The 16,503-nt window shown below is 35.3% G+C and overlaps 1 protein-coding gene and 1 long non-coding RNA gene across 2 annotated transcripts in view; one reads left to right on the forward strand and one right to left on the reverse strand.

Moving 5' to 3' along the window:
- The window catches only part of LOC103680125, a 73,167-nt gene extending 68,995 nt beyond the window's left edge, over positions 1 to 4,172 (reverse strand). Inside the window, exon 1 of the long non-coding RNA XR_573056.2 lies at positions 3,540 to 4,172. This is a non-coding gene — a long non-coding RNA (uncharacterized LOC103680125). The remainder of the gene's footprint in view (positions 1 to 3,539) is intronic.
- The window catches only part of STT3B (STT3 oligosaccharyltransferase complex catalytic subunit B), a 102,982-nt gene extending 92,525 nt beyond the window's left edge, over positions 1 to 10,457 (forward strand). The window contains exons 13-16 of the mRNA XM_040636894.1: positions 195 to 368; positions 3,161 to 3,274; positions 5,535 to 5,747; positions 8,833 to 10,457. Of these exons, the coding sequence (XP_040492828.1) occupies positions 195 to 368; positions 3,161 to 3,274; positions 5,535 to 5,747; positions 8,833 to 8,913 (582 nt within the window). The 3' untranslated portion in view covers positions 8,914 to 10,457. The remainder of the gene's footprint in view (positions 1 to 194; positions 369 to 3,160; positions 3,275 to 5,534; positions 5,748 to 8,832) is intronic.
- Positions 10,458 to 16,503: the final 6,046 nt, after the last annotated feature.

Here is a 16,503-nt window from a genome sequence, read left to right on the forward strand (position 1 = left end):
TTCCTGCTGTAATTGGTAATAAGTGAGATGCTAATAGATCTTGGTAAATTTGCTTAATTCATAGCAAATCGTCTCTTTAGAAAGAATTCCGTGTAAATCAAACTCTTGAGGTGCATTCTGTCCAGCGTACATTCGTTCTTATTTTTAGTGTCCTGTGGGACTAAGTACACACATTCTCATTTTTTATTCTATAGGTGGGAAAAGCAATGTCTTCAAATGAATCAGCAGCCTATAAAATCATGAGGAGTCTGGATGTAGATTATGTTTTGGTTATTTTTGGAGGAGTTATTGGCTATTCTGGTGATGACATCAACAAGTTTCTCTGGATGGTTAGGATAGCTGAAGGGGAACATCCAAAAGACATTCGGGTAAGGAACTAGATCATTCCACATGTGTGAGAGACAGCTGCCAGTGTCCAAGTAATTTTCTTATCTTGCTAATTGTCTCATCTTTGTTTTCATCATCTTATCCCCTAAATTAGTTCCTTACTCTGACTTTACTATTTATTGAAATAGTAAAGCATTGGACCTTTTTCCTGGTTTAAAACTTTTAAAATTCATTGATACTTCTGTTCTCCCCTGTGAAACTGTCCCCTCTCAAGACTCTTGCTTTTTACTCCTCTGTAGCCTCTCAGTTCTGCCCTTTCCTTGCTTCCACTGTGATGATACTAACCCTTATGATTATAAACATGAAATAGGACAGTAACCTTGAGATTGCTCTCTTTGCCTTCATCTTGTTTCCTGTCCTTATCTAACATGACATTCAGCATATCATTGTCCAGCCTAAAAGCCTTCAGTAGATTAAGGATCTTGAAATCAGAGAGACAGGAGTTAGAACTAAAACCCTGCCACTGTCAGCTTGGTGCTATGGGCAGCTTATTTTTGGCCAGTCAGCATTACATGCTTGAAGCACTAGGTCTCATTCTTGGTTCTGGTGTTACAGTGGTGACTAAGGTAGCATAAGATTGTCACTAGGGGAGGCCAGGAGTAATTAATTTGTGGCACTATTATGAAAATTTGTGGGGGTGTAGATGAGGCTCAGCCTAGGGGTTGGTATGAAATAATCTCTGTAATGGAGCTGTGGTACAATATCCAAACTCCTTAGCTTGGAATGTAAACCCCTTAATACTCTCCTTTCCTTTGCTGGCCTCTTGTCCCCCTGTCAGCTTCTTTCCATCCATCAATCTAGCCTGTGAAATTTGCCTTGTGGTTTCTTTCTTTGACTTATGTGATGCCAGTGTTTATATACTCTTCTCTTTCGTGAAATACTTTCCCTACCACAGATTGATCCACTCTCCAGAAGCCCTTCTCTGGTGCATCTGTGTGTGTAGTTATCATCAAATCACATGCAGCCTGTTTTGTTAATAGGTTCTAAGATATCTCTCCCTCTCAGTTGTGAGCTCATAGAGGATGGGCACCCAGCATTGTGGTTACATGATGAAGGGACAAAAGATAAGAGTAAAATTCACCACTGATCCAGAATAAAAGAAACTGCTGGGGAAATGTATGTACGTGTGTCATGTGACAGGGATGAAGTAAAGCTCCCAACTTTCTGTTCAAATGTAAATGCTGTGATGTTTTCCCTTAACTATGATTTTAAAACATGACTTCATTGTATTAAAGTAATCTTAGTTTAATTTTTCCAGTATGTGATTTTCATTTGTGGATTTGTTCTAGCAGTGTTAAAATTGTGACTTATGGTAGATTCAGTTCCCATGCTTTTAAATTGACTATTCTTGAACTTTGAAAATAGATAATACATTCACGTGGTTCAAAAAATAAAATATAGGGGCGCCTGGGTGGCTCAGTCAGTTAAGTGTCTGCGTTTGGCTTGGGTCATGATCTCAGAGTCCTGGGATCAAGCCCCTCATCCGCTGCTCCCTGCTCAGTGGGGAGTCTCCTTCTCCTTTCTCTTTATCCCTCTTCCGGCCTCATGCTCTCTCTCTCTGACTCAAATAAATAAATAAAATCTGTTATTTTTTTTAAAAGATTTTATTTATTTATTTATTTATTTATTTATTTATTTGAGAGAGAGAACATGAGCAGGGGGAAGGTGGAGAGGGAGAGGGAGAAGCAGGCTCCCTGCTGAGCAGGGTGCCATCCCAGGATCCCGGGACCACGACCTGAGCCACCCAGGCACCCCATAAAATCTTTAAAAATAGATCAGTAAAATATAAAGAGATATACAATAAAAATTTATCCCCTCCCCCAAGAAAAGAAAATGTCCCATGTTTTATGGTTTTCTTATGATTCTTATTCAAGCAGGTAACTAGTAGCAAAGTATACACTCTGTTTTTGCTTTCTTCACTTTGCAATATATCTTAGAGATCTTCCCATATTAGAATATGTGGAGAGCCTTCTTCATTCCTTTATTGCACATCTGTACGGTGGTTGCTCGGTTGTGTGTGTGCACCATGATTTATTTAACCTTTCCCTCTTGATGGATACTTATTTCCAGGTTTTTAGTCTTACAAACAGTGGTGTAATAAATAACTTTCTATACTCATTATTTTGCCCATATATAGATATCTCTGTAGGATAAATTCTGGACAAGAAATTTCTATCTATATTGCCAAATTGGCCCTCTGAGAGATTAATTTATAAATTTTATGTAATCCCAATAAAAACTACCACAGTTTTTTTAGACCTTTCTCCTCCCCAACCAAAGAACTGATTATTTAGAGTTCATAGGGACAAATAAATAACTTTTAGGAAAACTCAAAAGGTGTAATGGGGTTGAGGATGGAGCAGTTGAAGAGGACTAGTCTGCCTGGTATTAAACCATGGTGTTGACACCATTCTTTTTAAATAATTGAGATTTTATAACATGGTTTAAAATCTGCCCTCCCTCATCCAACAAAGACTTGTTATTTTCTCGTGTTTTCTTAGACATTCTTGTTTGTTTTTTATAAATGATTTCTAGACTCAGTAAAAAACAAAAACAAAAACAAAAAAAACCCATGATAATTTTTGCAGGTTTCTTTTAGGGGTCATGTTAAATTTATAAATTAATCTTTTAATACCATATTTTTTTGAGATAACTAATGGCTTTTTGAAGATACCTCAAGAGCTACTTCTTATGGGGAAATGAGAGGGGGAAACTAGTAGCTTTGAGTGTGTTAAATTGAACTGACACAGAAATTTGATTTCCTTTCTTGTAGGAAAGTGACTATTTCACCCCACAAGGAGAATTTCGTGTAGACAAAGCAGGATCCCCCACGTTGCTGAATTGCCTTATGTATAAAATGTCGTACTACAGATTTGGAGAAATGCAGGTTGGTTACATCAGTTTTCCTATGATCTTTATTCAAAGGAATATTTTTACAGTAGTCTTGTTTACCTCCGAAAACAGGATAATGAATGTTTTAGTTGTGCTGTAAAGAAAAATATGCTATCTAAAGATTCCATACACCCCCTTAAATTTACATTTCTAAAACTACTATGTAAAAAGTTAGGGGGGAAATTTTTTTAGCAAAAAGATTTCTTTCCAAAATACTAATTAACACTAGGCTCAAATTCAGCCTTCACTTGCCATCTTACCTTTTGATCTCATGCTTTCGGAAGACATTTTTCTGCACAGGAGAGGTCTTCTAGGTAGGAAACCACATGATCTGAAGTAGGCTACTTTGCTGTTTGGTGGGGAAAAGCCTGAAATTAAAAAGTTGAGTTACATAGTCACTTCAGATATTCTCTCTATCCCTGTTCTGTTATCACAGCTAGCTGAGACTATCTGGGGTAAGAGTTTCCTAGAATATTAGAATGATGTGCGTACAAAAGCTTAAGGGTCCCCAAAATGAGTGAATGTGCAAAGAGACATTGTGGCAAAAAGAAAACAGTGGACTTCCTGCCATAATACCTGGGTTTTAGACCTGGCTCTGTCAGGTTATGTAACCCTTGGACAAGTCACATCTTTCCTGGACTCATTTTTTTCCTTGGCTGTATATAAGGGGTGTTGGACTGATGACTTCGTTTCTGGGGTTCTTTATAGCTCTTAGATTATATGACTATAATACCAAGTTAGACCTTCATACTAAGATTTCAGTGAAAACTGCCTGATTTCGTATTGTTTTCTGGTCGATATTAGAAGATAGAGGAAAAATCGCTTTTTGAACTTTATACGGGGGTCAAGGTAATGTTTCATTATTATTCATTTGGAATTACTTTATAGGTGGCTTTTTTCTTTTTTTTTTTTTAAGTACAGTTGGCAACATGATATTATATTAGTTTCAGGTATACAATGTAGTAATTGGACAAGTTCAGACATTGTATTTCTAAGTGTAGCTACCATCTGTCACCATACAATGCTATTACAGTACCATTGACTATATTTATTTTCTGCAGGTGGCTTTAAAAAAATAGACAGTAATTTTGCTACTACAAGATTTAGGGTTTTGTTTGTGTTTTGATTTTCTTTGAAGGTAACTGCATGGTCTCTAAACTCAATTAAGAAAGAAGCCCTTAAACCATGATAAATAGGTATCTCAGAAAATGGGTCAAAGATTAGTTTTTCTGGTTATAATGATAGCATCAAAAGATTTTTTCGTGGTGCAACCTTTAAATTTATCAGCAGTTTCGAGTCATGCTTCTAGCATGCGTTTGTTTTGATGTCTTCCCTATTCAAGAATAATAAAAGTTTAAGACATGAGTACAACTTTTCTATCGTATAGATATGCAAGAACGGGTACTCCCTCATCAGCGTTTGTTTTTGTTTTAAAGTTGAATTTGCTTATGCTGTGTGTGAACATAAACTTAGTTTGAGAATTTCTTAAAATCTTCTCCCCTCCCCCCATTTTTTCCTTTTTTCATTCCTCATAAATCCTCCTGTGGTTTGGCTTTTCTAACTTCCTTTATAGTTTCCACTTTCTGGATGTAGTATCACTGCTTACTTGTGCATTTATTTAACAAATAACACTGGGGAGATAAAACCACACTCTGAATAAAAGAAAGTCATCATGCAGCTTACATCCTGGTGGAGGATACAGGTAATTTTAAAGATAAATAAAAAAACTTTAGCAGTGAATGCTGTAGAGTAAAAGGTGAGGAAACAATGGAAGAGACTTCTCACCCACCAATTTCAAGAAAATATTTCCCTGAATAGGTGGTGTTTGGGCTGAGACCAAAGGATAGAAAGGAGCCAGCCTAGCGGAAGAACTGAATGAAGAACTTTCAGGCTGAGAGAGTAGCTAGTGCAAGGCCCTGAGACAGAAAAGAAGTCCCTTCTGTGTGTTTCTCTGTATACCTATAAAAAGGGCTTTGATGGATTTCCTTTGGTTGGCTGTTCTGGGTTTTTATGCCTGTAGGCTGCTCATCTACTAAGGGTTCAGTGAAATTCTAATTCTGCTGTATTTAGTTTCTCTCTTCCTGATTTCTTCCTATCTAGTTAGCAACATATGAGAAATGTTACGATATATTGCTCTGATTCTGTTTTCCTAGTTTAAAGGGAGAGAGTTTCACTCTGATTATAACATTTACTATCTTCTAATACTGAATGTTTTCCAATACGGTTAACATCTCATACTAATGCCACTTTTGCAGCTGGATTTTCGTACACCCCCAGGTTTTGATCGAACACGTAATGCTGAGATTGGAAACAAGGACATTAAATTCAAACATTTGGAGGAAGCCTTTACATCAGAACACTGGCTTGTAAGGATATATAAAGTGAAAGCACCTGATAACAGGGAGACACTAGACCATAAACCTCGAGTCACCAACATTTTCCCAAAACAGAAGTATTTGTCAAAGAAGGTGGGTGCCAAGGGAAGTCATGTCCATAAAAGGGTAACTCGGTTGGTCTGAAAAACAGTTGCTGAAAATTACTAATAAATTTTCATTTGCCAGATCTGTGTAGACTATGGCTTATATACAAAGTAAGTATCAAACTAGCGTATTAGGGCCATTCCTTTCAAACTGAGTACTTGAGATATCCCATGCAGCAGCCTTTTCTGGATAGCATCGTGATTATCAGTGAACCAAGCTGAGATTTTCCAGAGGCATTCTGGATTTAGTTTGGGTCATTCCCATTAGTAAGACTTACTTGAGAGTAAGATATATCTGTGGCCATCACTTTCCGAACTTTTGTGAATGTAAAAATGTGATTGGTTTCTCATCTTTTGGTCAAAGCAAATTTATATTGCATTTTCATGTTCCATTCTTAGTACTTTGCTACTATGTTATTCACTGAGTGAAAACTAAGTCTGAATTGATTGACAGAGTCTTGAATTTTAAAGAAATCATTTATCTTAAGATAATTATTTTTAAATGTAATTATCATGACAAAGGTTGTAGACAGGAATTACGATGATGAGACTATTCTAGTCCTTTTGTAATAAATATTTAATAAGATATGAAGTATTTTATTGAAGGTCATTATTGCTCACTTAAGCCAAATAGATTTAATCTTTGCTATAATAGGCTACTAAAAATGAGTATTTATATAGGTTGCTCTCTGTAGGAGATGGGCAATAATGAGCAGTCAGGTAAAATATTAAGGTTGTATTTTAAGGTACTACTCTTATAATACTAATTATTAGACCGATTTCAGTGTTATGATGCTTAGGTTTACATTGCTTGGATGAGTTTTTTTTAAATCATTAAAGCAATTGTCTTTCCTTTTGCATTACTTAAAATATACTTAAAATATATTCAAAGTACAGATTATTTCAATGTATATTATAAAAGTGCTAAATATGAGCTGTAGGATATATAAATAGAAACTTTTTAAACTAATACTTTCTGTCAGGTATACATCACCATATCTAGACTGATATATTTAAATATGTCACATGGAGCTGACATGCATGTGTTAGTCATATCAAATTCACTTAACAGTATTTACATCAAATGACAGGTCAAATGATCTGGTTTTTCATAGCCATATGGGCGGAGAAACTGGTGAGTCACATCAGCGCAGAAGTCAAAACAAATGCTGCTAGTCTCAAAGCACTTACTCCTGAGCCATCTAAGCCCAGTTAAAGTCTACCCTTTCTGAGAAGGCAAGGCCATCAAATTTGCTGTCTGATGATAGTGAATTTTCTTAATCTGACCTCTTTTGTCTTCCCGTCATTTCCCCAAAGTCAGGAAATGAATGGATAAATAAAAATTAGTCTGCCTTGTATGCCCAAAACATACAATTTAGTAGCCAACAACATGGATTTTGAATTTCGGGTTTCCCATGTATTTATATTGTGTTTTATATTAGCACTAGAGGAATATTTGCTTTCCTCTCCCCACCCCCGTTTTTACTTTTGGGGCTGTGTAGTCATTTGAGGACTTATTCCCGCTACTACAAAGCTGACAAGGCTGAGGCACTAGAATTGTGTGTAGTCCAGGGCTGGAGAAAAGACTTTTTAGCATGGGTCACTGAGGGTCTAGTTACATACTTACATAGACCTGGGGCATTTTACAAGATCTTATATAAAAGATTTCATTTTAGAAATCTTTAGGTAATGATGATAAGGAAACTTAACTCCTTAACCTGGTTTGAATCTTTTTAAATTGTGCCCTTTGAAATTTTTTACTTTTTTGCCTTTATAATAATAATAGAGTAACATAAATTATGGACAATTTAGCAGTAGCTAATTTTTATAACCTTAAGAAAAATTGCCTTTTGCCTTGTATTCTTTTTTTTTTTTAAAGATTTTATTTATTTATTTGACAGAGAGACAGCCAGTGAGAGAGGGAACACAAGCAGGGGGAGTGGGAGAGGGAGAAGCAGCCTCCCAGCGGAGGAGCCTGATGTGGGGCTCGATCCCAGAACGCAGGGATCACGCCCTGAGCCAAAGGCATACGCTTAATGACTGCGCCACCCAGGCGCCCCTTGCCTTGTATTCTTATGCCTATTAGAAAAAATTAAAAATTGTTTTAAACTGACATCATAAGTCACATCATCTAGCATTTATTCTAACTTTCTGAAGCCCCCTGCAGGAGTTATATTTTAGTCTTCAGCCTCTTCTAACTTCTAAGTGCTTTAAATTATTCGTTTGCACAATGTATTTGCTCGTTTCAGTATCTGTGGCTGTGTCAGAGTGGCAGACACATGTGTCTATATGATTTATCTTCTAAGATTCTAACATAGCCAATATTTTGCAATAAGGTCTAACACAACATTTGTATTGATTTGTTTCTTACACCAGAAAACATCTGTTGAAAGTATATTAGAGGGATCCTGAAGTGTTTAGAAAAATGATATTTTTTAAAGATCTATGAAACTCAAAGAATGTTACAGCTTTCTTTTTCTTGGTGTTTGGTTTTTGTTTTGTTTTTCATTTTTTAAGTTCGTATTTTTCTACCTAAATTGGGAGAATATGCCAAGTAATTTTATTTCTTTCATTTTGTAGATAGGTACAATTATCCTCATTTTACACATAATAAAAGTTCCTGAGTTAATTTGTATTTCTGATACACAGCTAATTCTTGGAGGCTAAACCAGGAGCCGCATTAACATTTCCTGATTCCTTAGTCCATTGTTATATTCTGTCATGCCTGGAAATGTGAGTAATAATTATAGCTAGCTAAGCATTTAGTGGTTGAGAGGGGAGGAAGGAGTTCATTTACCTGATGGTAAGGAATAGATGATACAACATTTGAGGAATGCTCTGGTAGTGCTTTCATCTTAAAGCAAGGGACATAGTTCAATTTACCTTGGATCTCTCAGCCTACTTAGCATAGAACTATTATTGGTGCTCATTGATTGTTCAAGCAGTCCAGCCGTAAGACAAACTGTAAGGGCTTTGTTAAGACAGTCTTCATCACAGTGCTGTAAACCATTTGTGTATTTTTTTAATCCGTGGGAAACCTACACTAATATCATGTGTTCTGTTTTCTTTTTTAGACTACAAAAAGGAAGCGTGGCTACATTAAAAATAAGCTAGTTTTTAAGAAGGGCAAGAAAATATCTAAGAAGACTGTTTAAATACACTGTTCTGGTTCCTAACTTGAAGCAGTTGTCCTTGTGAGAACCGGTCTTTGCCTTTAGCTCATGTCATGTTTCACAACAGAGGGTACAGAACCATCATTGGTCCAGATTAATGTACAAAATTTTCTGGCAATGCCTGATTTAAAAAATAAAATTGGCTTATTGAGAACAGCTATTTTCTATTTGTAACGTGAAGCAAGACAGAGCACTGCTGTAAATGTCTAACAGCAGAATTTTTTTATTGGTACATATTATCCTTCAAATCTGAGAATTTGGACTAATTGCACCAAAGAACCCTCTAATTTGGTCCCTGGCACATGCATACTTGTCAATGTTTTTATTTTTTACAAGACCTACATTTTATTTGAATTACCCAGATAGCAATATGTAAAATACAAATGACAAAATGTGATGTGAGTTTCTTGAACCAGTAAACTAGTACAGGTCTGAGAAAGAGGTATTAGAAAAATAATTATACTTCCTTGAACTATATTTATTTTCATGTTTCTCCAATGCAAAGATTGTTTCATCAAATGTACATTTTCTGTTGCTTACTGTTTGCTCTGTCAAAGAAGCTGCTGTTTCAAAGATGGACCTCTGAGTAACTAATTGATGCAAATAGTTTTTTATGTTGACACATTGCTGCTGTTAGCAGTTGTTTTCACCAGGTACTTAACAGAGCAGATCTCGTGCATTGTTCATTCAAGGGCTAAATTTATATCCTTTGGAAGGCATGGCAACTGCACAGAATGTTTGTTGCTTACCAGGTTGGGTTTTGGTATCACTGAGATTAGCACTATGTTTACATGCAAAAGATTAAGGAAAAAAACCCTTAAGGTGGACAGGTATCCAAAGTTCCTTTTCTGTGACTCTTCAAAATGACAAAGGATTTGTAAACTTTGCCTGGATTTCTCTCATTTTATAATAGTTTCATCCATCACAATGATTTTTATCCTCTGCTCCATTTTTTTAAATCCCTGAAGCATTTGATGAAACACTCTTTAATGCTATATGCATTTTCTTACTTTTATTAAAAATGTGACAATTGTCAAAAAATGCACTAAAATATTAATGGAGATTGAACATGTTCATTTTCCAGCTTATAGGCAACTTTATATAGACTTGAAAATTTTCTCCAGTTGTTTAGTAAAAGTGAAAGAGAAAGGGTTTTTCCTGCCACAGGATATAACTTTTTTTTATATAAACAAGCATAACTTACCACTGCTTTTGGTGGAAAAGTGCAGAATAGTATGTACCTTTTATGAAGAAAAGTGTAATTTACAATATTCAGTGAGAATGTTACTGCTGATTTTCTTTTCCAAAGTGTAGAATATTCTTTGATTTATAGAATTCATTTTTGACCCAGATGATGGTTCTTTTACAGACCAATAAAATGCCTGAACATTTTCACAAATAAAGTGTAACTAAATCTGGATTTCTGATACCTTGTCATTTGGGGGATTTTATTTTACTTTGTTGCTTTAAAAGTCAATGCAGAGAAGTTGTTGACTGTAGGGGAAATAAAGTTAATTCAAATTTTGTTTTAAGTGTTGTCTTTTATAAAAATTTTATTTTTGAAGGGAGTTACAGAGTACTGAACACATAATTTCTTCCTTGTTCACGTTTACAAAGATTTTAGAGAATATGTGTACAGTAGTCCTCCGCACTTGTTTGTGGTTTGGCTTTCCTCAGTTTGTTTCCCGCAGTCAACCGTGATCCAGAAGCAAATGATCCTCCTTATGATGCATCTTCAGAATGTCAATAGTAGCCTAACACACATCACAATGCCCACGTCATTCACCTCACATGATCTCATCACGTAGGTATTTTATTATCTCATATCATCACGAGAAGCAGGGTGAGTACACTACAATAAGATCTTTTGAGAGAGAGAGACCACATTCACGTTAACTTTTATTACAGTAGATTTTTGTCAGTATTATATTTTATTGTTAATCACTGTGCCTAATTTATAAATTAAACTTTATTATAGGTATTATGTGTAGGAAAATACGGAACATATAGAGTTGGATACTGTCTGCATGTTTAGGCATCCACTGGGGGTCTTAAAACATGTCCCTCACAGATAAGGGGAGGACTGTTATAGAAAAGAAGTGCTAGATTACTTCAACATCAACCTACTATTTTGTTTTTCCTTCTTTCTACTTGAGAATTATAATCCCATTTTGACTTTTTATGAATGAGTGAAGGGGGAGAAGATACCTTGCCATGTAGGAACTTTATCTCCTTTAAATGAGGATAGGTCTCTAACAAAAGGTCCTGCTCCGTAAAGTATATAACCAGTCAAGTCTTCATTGTAGAATTTTCTCATTAAAAGCAGAAATGATCTTCCACCTTTCTCAGTTTTAGGGAACACCATTTTGGTTCAGTGGTTCAGTAAAACACCATACTGTAACCCCATTTGTGGTTTTATTGTAGCACAAAAGTGAAATTATGGTAGTTTAAATACATTGGAATATACAATAATTGGCTCAGAATATTCTTTAAATCTCTAAATTCATGTGTGATCACTAACCATACACCATACTAATACCAAACTATTAAACTTTTAGGCTATAAAATAGCTTTTGTTTTTGTTCCACATTTTAGAATTGAAAAAAGCTGAGTGCTTTGGAGTATAAATAAGGCAGTGAGACAGCAAATCCAAAGATAAAATTCAGTTTTCAAACTTACATTATTACCTACCTGAGTTGGCATTTGTAGAGATTTACTTCTTTTGAGTCCCTAGGCCATGACCAAGAGGCCAGAGGGCTAGATAGTATAAAAGCATCTTCTAGAGTATTACTGTTTTCATAGCTGAAGTGCCGTAAGATGAGATTTGGAGCTCCTGCACCTTCCTTTTTTTAAGTTTTATTTGTGGCAAAAAATACATAACAGAATTTACCATCTCACATCCGTACATTTTTAAATGTACAGTTCAGTACTTTTGAGTACACTGTCATGCAACCAATCTCCAGAATTATCTTCATCTTGCTGGAACTGCTGCTTGATGTGGGTTTTGTCAGACATCTACCTTGCTGCGTAATCCTCAGTTAAGGTAGGTGGAATTGTGGATAAATGGCTAGCTCAACAGCAATTGCAATTGAGATGGTAGGAAATTGCAACAGACCATCCCTAAACAAATGTCATGATGTTTAATTTTCTTTTGAAGTAAACTTCTGTTACCATGAAATATAACACAGAAGAACACAAAACTGTATACTGTAGTGAATTACCACAAAATAAGCAACTTTGTAACCACAACCCAGGTCAAGAGAACAGAACTGTGCCAGTACTCCAGAAGTTTCCTCATGCCCTTAGCCAGTCACTGGCCTGTCCCAGTTCCCCTCTCCAAAAGGTAACTACTCTCCTAGCTTTTGTAGTAATTACCGATTTCTGGTTCTAATACTGAAGTATTTCTCTCTCAACATAATTACTTAATTACACCTACATTTTAAACAATGTAAATAGAATCAAAGTATTTTTTGTATTTTCCTCAGTTTTTATGAAATTGATCCAGAATGCTGCATGCAGCGGCTTTATTTTCACTGATAAATAGGATTCCTTTTGTGTGTCCATTTCTTTCTCTTTACTCCACTTCACACATTATTCTATTGTTGGTGGATATTTGCATTGTTTCTAGTTTGAGGATATTACAAATACTATAGGAATATCCTTTTACATCTCTCTCAGAGCGTATATGCATACGTTTTTTGGTGGGTATTTACCTAATAAAGTAGAATTGCTAAGTAGGATATTGAACGTTCTTTTAATTCTCACATCCTAATCAGCCCATATTAATCTTTATAATTTTCCCTTTCTGGTGGGTGAATAATGAGTTCTCATTTTGTTTAATTTGCCTTTTCCAGGTTACTGGTGTGGATGGATGGCCATTTGGAAATCCTTTTATATAAGTTTTGATTCTAGTCCATTTTTCTGTTAGTTTTTCTTTTATTATTTGTCATAGTTCTTTATATGTCTTGTATATAGGCCCATCATTAGTGTTGCAAATTGCCTAGGAATGTATTATTTTAATGTAGCCTTATTTTTCAATCTTTTGTGTGCCTATAGCTTTCTAGACCCCGTATAAAAAACCTTCTGAGATGTGAAGGTAGTCTCTTGTATTCTTTTCAAGAAAGTTTATCTTTTGTATTTAGCTTTGTAGTCCACCTGGAATTCATTTGTTGAGTACAGTGTGAACTGTTTTTGGATGCTTTTTGTTTCATTTCATGGAGAAAATATCCTTTTCCTACCCTTCTGCAGTACTCCTGTGCGGTATAAATCAAGTGTCCATGAGTCTATTTCTGGAGTCTGTTACATTACAGAGAGAGTTCTTACCTTTGGGTCTTGACTTACTGTAGCCTTAAGATAATTAAGATACAGTAAAGCAAGTACCTCTCCCATCCCAACCTGTTCTTTAATCTTCCCTTGGCTGTTAATGGCCCTTTGCTTTTTTATATAAATTTCAGAAACACGTTGTTAAGGAACACCAAAAAAAAGAAGAAGAAACCTTGTCAGGCTTTTGATTGGAAATTAAAACTGTAGAATAATCTGAACACCTTTAACATATTGTGTCTTCTATGAACATGGGATATCCTTCAAGTTCTTTAGGACTTGGTCATCTTTAATTTGTTTTCCAGTTTTTAAATTGGCCTTGTACATTTTCATAAATTTTATTGCAATGTAATTTTTTGATGTCTTACAAAATTTTATTTTTCAATTGTTAGCATATAGGAAGTTTGGTTTCGTATGTTGAGATTATATTCCACAACCTGTTAAATTCTAACAATTCAGATTATTATAAACATTGTGCCATCATAATTGAGAAATGATGGCAGTTTTCTCTCTCCCTTTCTAGTGGTTACATTTTTTTTTATTACGCTGTACTGATAGAACATCTAGCGTAGTACTGCATAGAAAAGGTAACATTTGTGTTTTGTCCTGTTTCCTATGGGAAGTTCTGTTTTTTTATTTTTTTAAAGATTTTATTAGAGAAAGCAACAGAGCATGAAAGAGCATGAGTGGGAAGGGGAGAGAGCAGCAGGCTCCCAGCTGAACAGGGAACCTGATGACCTGAGCTGAAGGCAGAGGCTTAACTGACTGACCCACCCTGGTGCCTCATAGGGGAAGTTTTTGGTATTTTTCATAAGCTGAGTTTTTATCATGAATGACTCTTAAAACATGGGCTTTTTTTCCCCTTCATTTACTGAGATGATTCGGACTCTTTTATTCTGTTAATATAGTGTTAAACTAAATTTGCATTCTTGAAATAAAAGTATTTGATAAAAATACTAGTAAAACATTCGGCTAGTAAAACATTTGGGCCTAGATTTTTCTTTGTGCAAAGGTTTTTAATTACAGATTTAATTATTTTATAGACATAGGATTAGTTTTTCACTTGTCAGTTTTGTTGAAATTGTGTTTCTCAAGGAATTTGTCCATTTCATCTAAATTTTCAAATAGATTAAAATTGTTGCTCATATCACTTAATTTTAATGTTTGCAGATTCTGTAATCCTGTCCTTGTCATTCCTAACATTGGTTTTCTTTTTTTGTCTCACATTCCTATGTGTTTCTGGCTCTGTCCTCTCCCTCATTACCATGCTCATTTTCTTTGGCAGTTTTTAATCAATTTTGTTAAATTTTTTTCCCCTTTCAAAGACCAGTTTATAGCTTTGGTGACACTTTCTACAGTATGTTTTTTATTTAATTTATGTCAGTTTTCTTCTATTTCCTTGGACAGGAGGTGTTCTTTTCAATGTGTTGATTTCTTTTCCCAATATATGAATTTAAGGTTATAAATTTACTCCAAGTATAGCTTAAGTTCCATTCTCACAAGTTTTGATGCGAACTATTCAGTTTAATATGTATTTTAATTTCCATTGTACTTTCCTTGAACCGAGGGTTAGATGTACATTTCTTGCTATTTAAATGTGGTGATTTTCTAGTTATGCTTTTATTATCCATTTCTACCTTAATTGCATTGTGGTCAGATACTCTGATTTTAACCCTTTGAAAATGGTTGAAATTTGCTCTGTGGCCCAATATATAGTCTATACAGGTGTGTGTATATATATGCCCCTGAAACTTATTACTTGCTGAGGATGATGTATTAAAATTGTAGGCTATTAACAGATTTGTCTAATTGCCCTCAGCTGTCAATTTTTTTGTGTTTTGAACCTGTATTTTTAGGTGTTAACATACATTTGGAACATTCTTGGTAAATTGAACCTTCAATTTTTGGGGAATACCATAGATTTTCAGTAACCCGTTTTGTTACAGCCTATTCTGTCTGATAAATAATAGTGTTATATCAGCTTTATTAAGATGATTGCATGCTGTATCTTTTTCAGACTTCTAATGTGTCCTACTTTGGATTTGTTGAGCTTGTTGGTTTTTAACAGTGAGGTTTAAAATTCTTAATCATCTCTTTAAATATTGCTTCTCCCCCGTTTTCTTCTGAAAATCTGAGAATCTGATTAAAACACAAACCCTCTTTATTTGGCGGCTTCTTTCCTTTTGTTCGTCCTCCATTCTGTGTATTTTCTCCTTAAATTCTTTCATTACTTTTGACTAATCTGATGTTAAACTCATTGATTTCATTTTATTCTGTTTTTCAGTTCTAGAATTTATCCCATCTGCTGTGCTGCTTTTTATGGTTTACAGCTGACCCACTGACATTTTCGAGCTTTTATTTAACATAGTGGGCATAGTTGTTTTAAGCTTATATCGAATAAATCCACAGTCTAGAGCTCTGTGGGTCTTGTTTCTATTGTGTGGGGGTTTATTCCTGTCTGTCGTTCGTGTGATCTTATCTCCCAACACGCAGGCATTTTTATGTGTTCTAAACATATTTAAGAAATTGTATGAGGAAGTTCAGGCCTAGGTTGTTTTCCTTTCTAGAGAGGATTTGGTTTCTGCTAGGTATATAGGAAACCAGCAAGCCCCAATCACCTTAATCCAATTTAAGGGAGGATATACAAAGCTAGCCTGACACCCCTAGGTAAGGGCTGGCTCATTATTCTAGACTGAAACTTTTCAAGGATTATACCCATGCAGATGTAAATATTAGCATTTATCCTAGTTCTGAAAGTTACTGAAATAACTGTTTGGTGTCTCCCAATTTCCAGGGGGAAATGGCCCCAAATGCCAAGCTGCTTTCTCAGGATTTCCATCTTCTAGATTCTGGGCTGGTGATACTGTCTTGGTTCTATGTAGTCTTAAAGCAGATGTTATGTCTTGTCTAGCTTTTCTCCTTGTCCTTAGCCAGGGAAATGGCCCAGATTCCCTAGTCCTCCACTGTCAGAAATATTTTACTTAGAAAATATGGAATTGTCTTGGAGAGTTATTCTTAAATCTTAAAAAGAACCTGGAGGTCTTTTGATTAGTATATCAAATGTCTGCTTCTGTGAAATTGGCTTCAGTGAAAGTTGGAGATCAAATGGGAACCGGAGTGACTAAGTGTGACACAGTGCATTCTCTTGTAACCTTAGCACACTATCTTAATTATTCAAACTTGATAAAACATCTTCTGTTCTTTGACAAAACGAGATGAACATGGATTGGAGCTCAGGCCCATATCCTGCTG

The sequence above is a fragment of the Ursus maritimus genome, unplaced genomic scaffold (genome assembly GCF_017311325.1).
Source record: "Ursus maritimus isolate PB19 unplaced genomic scaffold, ASM1731132v1 scaffold_20, whole genome shotgun sequence".
Classification (NCBI taxonomy): Eukaryota; Metazoa; Chordata; class Mammalia; order Carnivora; family Ursidae; genus Ursus; species Ursus maritimus.